This window comes from Myotis davidii, unplaced genomic scaffold, assembly GCF_000327345.1.
Source record: "Myotis davidii unplaced genomic scaffold, ASM32734v1 scaffold54, whole genome shotgun sequence".
Taxonomy (NCBI): Eukaryota; Metazoa; Chordata; class Mammalia; order Chiroptera; family Vespertilionidae; genus Myotis; species Myotis davidii.
The window spans coordinates 606620-614629 of record NW_006287915.1 but is presented as its reverse complement, the minus strand read 5'-3'; the positions used below and the strand labels follow the sequence as shown (position 1 = coordinate 614629).

The window sequence follows — 8010 nt, the reverse complement described above, 5'->3', positions numbered from 1 at the left end:
TCCGTGCAGGCCTGGTTGCCCCCAACTGCCCTCCCCTGCTGGCCATCTTGTGGCAGCGATCTTATGACCACATGGGGGCAGCCATCTTGTGCAAGGGCATGATGGTCAATTTTCATATTACCTCTTTATTATATAAGATATATTAAATCTTAAATAAATTTGAAACCTACACAAAATGAGTAAATTTCTTGAAAAATATGAAAAGCTATGGACTACCCCAACTCTCTCCCTTAAACATGTGTGGACAGCCGCTACAGTGTTTGGACAGGTTCAAGCCTTGGACTGAGGAGAGGGCACAGTCTCTCATAGCCACGTTCAAGTCCCATCTTGGAGTGCAGGGCCCTCCCAGCACAAATATAGCCAACAGCTGTAGTTTGTGGTATCCTCCCAAAAACCCATAAGCCCAGTCTAATCATGAGAAAAACATTGAACAAATCCCAATTGAGGAACATTGTAAAAAATATCTGATCAGTATTTTTTCTTTTATTTATTTATTTATTTATTTACTTACTTATTTATTTTTAATTAAATCTTTATTGTTCAGATTACACATTAACATGAGAGATAAGCATCAACCGGTTGATGCCTGTATGTACCCCGACCGGGGACTGAACCTGTAACCCGGGCATGTGGCCTGACCGGGAATCCAACCAGCGACCCTCTGTGCACAGTGCATTTTTTTTTCTCTTTTTTTTTGTTTTTTTCTTTTTTGTTTTTTTGTTTTGTTTTTAAATTAAATCTTTATTGTTCAGATTATTACATTTGATCCTCTTTTTCCCCCCATAACTCCCCTCCTCCCAGTTCCCACCCCACCTTCTGTAGTCAATCCCCACACACTGTCCTCACCCGTAGGTGCACGATTTTTGTCCAGTCTCTTCCCGGATCCTCCACACCCCTTTTCCCCCCACAGGAATAGTCAGTCCACTCCCTTTTTTGATAAGTATTTCTTAACACCATCAAGGTCATCAAAAACAAGTACACCCCGAGAAACTATCACAGCCAAGGGGCCCTAAGGAAACATGCTGACTAAATTTAATGTGCTATCCTAGATGGGATCCTAGGGCAGAAAAAGAATATTAGGTAACAGCTAAGGCAAGCTGGGAAAAGTATGAACTTCAGTTAATAATATTTCAATATGGAGTCATTAATTATATCAAATATAGGCTAATAAGGTAGTAACAGGAAAAACTGCAAAGTATATAACAACTTTGTCTTGAAATAATGTTGATGAGATGCCATAGGAACTTAATTCTTGTTTGTATCAATTAGCCTATGGTAAAACTGGTTTTGTTATACATCATTTTGCTTAAAGTCATGGAAGCTATCAATGACGTTAAGTGAGAATTTACTAAAACTATTCTAAAAAATTAAGTTTATTATATAAAGAAAAAAACACTGCCTAGAAAAAAAATTAAACTAGGAAAATCTAAAAACAAGAATACACAAGCACCCATCCATTATTCAGCACAGCAATGACATCATCATATCTCATACAGCTCTGAAAAAGTGCACTCTACACTCATGAGAGAATGAGAAAAAAGGCAGTTAACAGCAAATACCATCGTATTACTACAAAAATAATTTGGGCCTCACGGATTCTATGAAAGGGTCTGAAGGAGTTCCATAGTCCTGGGAACAGAATTTGAGACCACCTCCAAGCATAATGGAAACAAAAAAATTCTAGCTTGCAATTCTGCTGATGTACTGTGTCAATGGTTACTTCTTTTACTTTTTAAAAAACTAACTCTTTCTCCAACCCAATTCCCCAAATGTATTAAAGAGTCCCATCATATTTTTTACATTACTCAAGCCTCTAAGAAGAACAAGAGTGCCTCTAACAAGTCGAAAAAAATGAAGATAAAAGATAGAATTAAATACTCATACAATAGGAAATATTAAGCAATATTTTCCCACTTGGTTAGTTTAAACATTACAAATATTTAAATACTACTAACTTGTAACTTTCAGATGTTAATATAGCATAAATCATCCCTACCAAATTGTTTTATCATTTTATTAAATGTCTCCCTTTAGAAGGTTAAATGTAAAATGGTGGAAAGACAAAACACCTAACCTAATGTAGGCTGGTTAGTTTACTTGCTTTAAGGTAGAGGCTAGCCAGTCATTCCCTCCAGCTCCCATTTTTCTAAGCCAGTTATAATATTCATTTATATCCCTCTTGAATGAACAGATCTAGGCAATGGTCATCAATGGCTGCTATTATCACAAGAAGAGAGACAGACTATGTCTCCTGATGATAATACACACACCATCAATGAAGTATTATTATTGTAAAAAAAAAAAGCGAACCTGAATCTGAGCAAGTGTCTAATCTGAATGACCAATTTGCAATAAAGATAACTGACTGAAGAACACATTAAACAATCACCATGGGAAAAATCCAGATTGTGGGAAACTCTACAGGACAGACTACTTCATTTCCTCAATATATTGAAAGGAAAAATTAAAAGCGAATCGGAGGCCCAGCTGGAGTGGCTAGTGGTTGAGTGTGGACTTATGAACCAGGAGATCATGGTTCATTTCCCATCAGGGCACATGCTGGGGTTGCAGGCTTGACCCCTAGTGGGGGAGCATGCCGGAGGCAGCCGATCAATGATTCTCTCTCATCATTGATGTTTCTATCTCTCCCTCTCCCTTCGTCTCTGAAATCAATAAAAATACGTATTTTTAAAAAATCATTTATAGAATCAATTTTAATACAACAAAAAATTTTGACCCCTACTATAGCTTATAAAGCAGTTTCCTCTGGTAAGAAAAATAATATATAAAATATTCAAACATTTAATGACTTTCCTTAAGTTAAGGAACATATTCAATTTTTTTTAAACTAAAAGGATATTTCAGTTTAGTCTACCTCAATTTATTAATAAAAAGTTGACTCCTATACTTTAAGCATTTCTTAGTGGTTTATTTCTAAAGCGATATCAATTCTGGACTTTTACAAAATGTTTTAAGACATATTAAATGTACATTGTGTTCTTTAGTATATTTAGTACCACATATAAAGAGATTCAATCCATATTTTTCAATATTTACCACCTAAGACTAACAACACTAAAACAAAAATTGAACTATAGGCAACTAGAATAATGAATACATTTTTAAAAACTAGAAATATTGCCCGGCATGGCTCAATGGTTGAGCATCGACCCATGAACCCAAGAGGTCATTGGTTCGAGTCCCTGAAGAAACTTAATGAACAAATATAAAAAATTGCTCTCATTACTTTTTAAATAACTTGCTCCAACCTCTCAACAGCACAGAATTTAGCATAAAAATGGTTAAAACTTCATTAATATACTACAGGTATTCAGCTATAGAATTTAATACTACCTACTTAGATACATATTTTAACAGGTAACAATAAATTTAAAGCAATTCTATTCAGAAAGACAGATATGTAGTGAATACCCTAGTGGCAAAGTAAAGTATTCAGAGATAGATAGTTCCACCGCTTAAGCTATGAGTTCTTAGGGAAGATAATAAACTTCCCTGATCTATTTGCCCACCTACAAAAGTGAGGACAAATATCTACCTTTAACGGCTGTTATGAGGATAGTCTGACAAAGTACAGACTTAGAAAACAGCTACTGTTGCTTTTCTAGCATTTTTATTATCACTAAAAGATTTAAAATACTTCAACTAAAATGACTTATGAAAGACCATTAGCTTTAAATAAGATGCTACTTATGGAAAAGTATACACCATATTTTAAGACAGGACCCTTAATTTTAACTTTGTTTCTGAAATTATAGTGAAAATAAAGTAACTTACCATCAGTTTTCCATTTATAAGCATCATGACAATTACCTTCACAAATCAAGCTTTTTCCATGTCCATTTTATTCTCTATTAACAAGTCATCATTTTAAAGTTTAACTATTTTTTGACCACTTAAGAAAGTAAACAAGTTTGAAGTAGAAATTCAAGAAAGGTTGGGACCAAATTAATACAGGTAAGCAAAATTGCATTTTGCTGTCAATCATTAGACTGTCCTACATTTGAGCCTGAACAAAGGACATTCACCAAGTTAAAATTTACAAGCCTCTCAATATACTAGTGACTCTCAACTCCATAGCAATGTGAAAGATAGACAATTTGACCTTCACATTATTCCAACAATACAAATTTGTCAAAGAGTCTTCCACCTAACAAATCAGAGCTCCCAAACTGACAGTTTATATAGTTACCACCCTTACTTTAGGTAATAGAAACATTCCTAATAAAGAGTGTATAAATCAGTATTTAATGGGATCTGTCAAAATGCTGCAGGAGAATTGAAAATGAAATTATCATGGGACAACATTTTTTTTGTACAATGACAAATCATCATTAATATACCCTCCTGGTGGATTTTATTTTTTACTTATTGGTAAGGTATACTTAACCACTATTCCTACTGATTTTATTTCAGAATACAATTCAATCACAATCACAAGGCAGCAATGTTTATTAAATCTTCAGACTTTTATAGAAAGAATATACGTGGCAGCTACTCTTAATTCTTAATTATTTTAACTGTTTTACTCCCTCTGCCTGCTCATAAGTTCACATGATGTGAGATTTGGAGGCATTTAATTTCCTCAAAGTAGTATAATTCTCTTGACTTCCCTAAGGCAGAAAGTTTTGAGGAAAACATAAACACAAACTATGACATCAGTATATCTTACACTATACCACTAGAAAGGGGAAAAAAGGGAGGAGATGGGGCAAAAAAATCAGAAAACTGACTAGGTTGTGCTCCAAAAGAATTTAAACTATCTGTAACTTTCATATCAAGAGAGGAGTTAAAGTTTTGTTTTTTAAAGCTTGTTTGAAATACATTTTTAAAATAAAATCATAACTTAAACACTTCATAGCTGTAGATGATAGTACCCTATTATGCTATCTTTGAACCACTCACCGAAATTCGGTCAGGTTCTCCATCTGCCAAACCTGCCTCCATAGTGAAAGAAGATGGGTTTATGCTTCTCTTTCCACTAAGGTTTATTCATCCCGTGAATCTGGAAATTCTAGAAAAAGAAAATAATATGTATTAGGAGTAATAAAAATGTGACAAGTGGAAAATGAAGCATTAAATATGTTAGAAGGGAGAAATCATTTTAGGTGAGGTTACTGAGAAATCCAATAATGGAAAAAAGAAAAAAAACCACAGATTTTGACATAGCTTGAAAAATGGTAAAGGTTCAGAGAAAAGTTAGAAAAACATATTCCAAGTGAGGAGAAATAGCAAGAACAGGGTTAAAGACATGAGACTGTTCAAAATTTGAAAAGATATTTAAATCTTCTTTTAATTAATGAAATAATATTAGATATTAGTTTTTTCGTTATGACACTAGCAAAAACTAAAGAGTGTGCTAATATCCAACATTGGTGAGCATGTAGGAAAACAGGTATTCTCATATATTTTTGTGATAAGAATATAAATCATAACTTTTTTTTTAAGGACAACTTAAAATACAAAGGATTCCATCCAACAATTTCAAAGCTAGGGATTATTTCACATATATACTTCTACAAATGCATAAAGATATATAAATAAACACATCCAACAAAGTAATAGATATGATGGAAAAACTGGAAACAATGTCCATCAGCGGAGTTTGCTTAAACTAGATTACAGACATAAAATGAAATATCATACATTTTAAAAAATGAAATAGCTCTAGACATACTAAACTGTAAAGAATACCATGATACATGAGATAGAAAAAGCAAATGATAGAATGTAAAATACTCTGTGTGTTTCTATATTTTTAAATTTTTATAATGAACTTGTATTACGTTTGTACTTATTTTTATTTTGAGAGTCTTAGAAAGAGTATCTTCACCACAGGTCTTTTTCTTTTGTACGTTTAAACTAACAAAAACTCCAAGCAGATCTCCTATAGTAACTACATGTATTCAGAAGTCTCAAATAACCTCTCTAATAATTCTTCCTTAAAATAGCTGACTAACACAACAAAACTCAACAAATCAGTAGACTTCTAGTCATTTCTTGGAGTTCCAAAAACACTTTTTTTTTTTTTATGGTGGAAACGAGACTTTTAATACGGTCTTGCAGGAGCAGGTGTCTGGTTGAACAGGCACACTTGGAGTAATGATCACAGGCTATTTATCCCTAGGCTGGTAGTGTCCCTCCTCTGGTCCTCATTGGCTAAGTACTATGGGGTTAGCAATTTTTCCCATAGTCACCTAGGGCTTATTGTCTCCTATTGGGTTATTTTTTTTTTAATGGGCTGAGGCTGCCCTGACCGGTTTGGCTCAGTGGATAGAGCGTCGGCCTGCGGACTGAAGGGTCCCAGGTTCGATTCCAGTCAAGGGCATGTACCTTGGCTGCGGGCATCCCCAGTAGGAGGTGTGCAGGAAGCAGCTGATCGATGTTTCTCTCTCATCAATGTTTCTAACTCTCTATACCCCTCCCTTCTTCTCTGTAAAAAATCAATAAAATATATTTTAAAAAACGGATTAAAGAATGAATGAATTTAAAAAAAAATGGGCTGAGACCTTTTCTAGTTGTCTCCACCTCCCTTTGTCTGGTTGTAGCAGGCGTATCTTCCTGGAAAATGTGCTACTGGTCACATACACAGTTCTTTGTTCTTGTACCCTCTTCCCTCCTCCCCACATACTGTATGCCCCAGGGAAATACAGTAACGACTGGCCACATGCTGTTACTTTTCTCTAAAAGTTGACTATGCTGAAGATGGATCACAGAGGCCTACTTCCTTCAATGCTGACTATCAGCAGAATCTTCAGAGGATGGATTTTGATATTTTAACATTTACTGTAGCTCTGAGTGCATTTGGTTATCTGATAGAAGAACTTAGATGTGATAAGTTTATCAGTAGAATATAGTGATGAAACTACCTCAAAAAGAACCTATGCATTCAAGACAACAGTCATACCAATCCTATAACTTGATTTTTTTTAAAAATCAAAGTATATGAGAACAAGTCACTACTCAGTTGGGGAGTTGTGCGGAGAGGAACTTATGTAAAAGAAGAAAAGAAATTTTTAAAATGTCAGAAACCCTGTGACTCCCCTATTGCTCTTTGAGTTTGTGATTGATCAGAATCTTTCCCCTGCATTGTGGAAATGTTTTGCAAAATTGCTTCAATGCTTGAAGGGCGTGGCTCAGTGGTTGAGTCTGGACCTATGAACCAGGAGGTCTTGGTTCAATTCCCAGTCAGGGAACATGCCTGGGTTCCCACAACCCCCAGTGTGGGGCATGCTGGAGGTAGCCAATCAATGATTCCCTCTCATCATTGATGTTTCCATCTTTCTCTCTCTCTCCCTTCCTCCCTGAAATCAATAATTGCTTCACTTTTAAAGTAGTTTTATAAATTTGAGATTTGATGAAGAAAAAATAGCAATAATAGAGCCCATGATGATAAAAGGAATCAACCAATAATGATGATAGGAATAAGGAGTCACCACCAAGTTATTAGGACTATGAAGAGAACTTGGAATTGTGACAATGTGTTCTCTACTTGTGAAATTCAATCCTTTTTAGCATAACATTGATTTCTATGTGTTTTTTTCCCTTTGTTTTAGTGTTCTTGGTAATTATTGGCTTTGTTTTATAATTTTTTTAATTAAATCTTTATTGTTCAGATTATTACATTTGTTCCTCTTTTTTCCCTCCATAGCTCCCCTCCATCTAGTTCCCACCCCACCCTCTGCCCTTACCACCCCACTGTCCTCATCCATAGGTGCACAATTTTTGTCCAGTCTCTTCCCGCATCTCCCACACCCCTTTCCCCCACAATAGTCAGTCCATCATTCCCTTTCTATGTCCCTGATTCTATTATAATCACCAGTACATTCTGATCATCAGATTTCTTAACTTGATTCTTAGATTCACTTGTTGATAGATGCATATTTGTTGTTCATAATTTGTATCTTTACCTTTTTCTTCTTCCTCTTCTTAAAAAGAGAGAGAGAGATGGGGTGAGGAGGAGGAGAGGAAAAAAAGGAAAGGGGGAAGGGC

General features: G+C 35.1%; 1 protein-coding gene across 1 annotated transcript in view; it reads right to left on the bottom strand.

Moving 5' to 3' along the window:
* The window catches only part of OSBPL8 (oxysterol binding protein like 8), a 125061-nt gene that overhangs the window by 107693 nt on the left and 9358 nt on the right, over positions 1-8010 (bottom strand). The window contains exon 2 of the mRNA XM_015561325.1: positions 4924-5032. Coding sequence (XP_015416811.1) covers positions 4924-4965 — 42 coding nt within the window. The 5' untranslated portion in view covers positions 4966-5032. The remainder of the gene's footprint in view (positions 1-4923; positions 5033-8010) is intronic.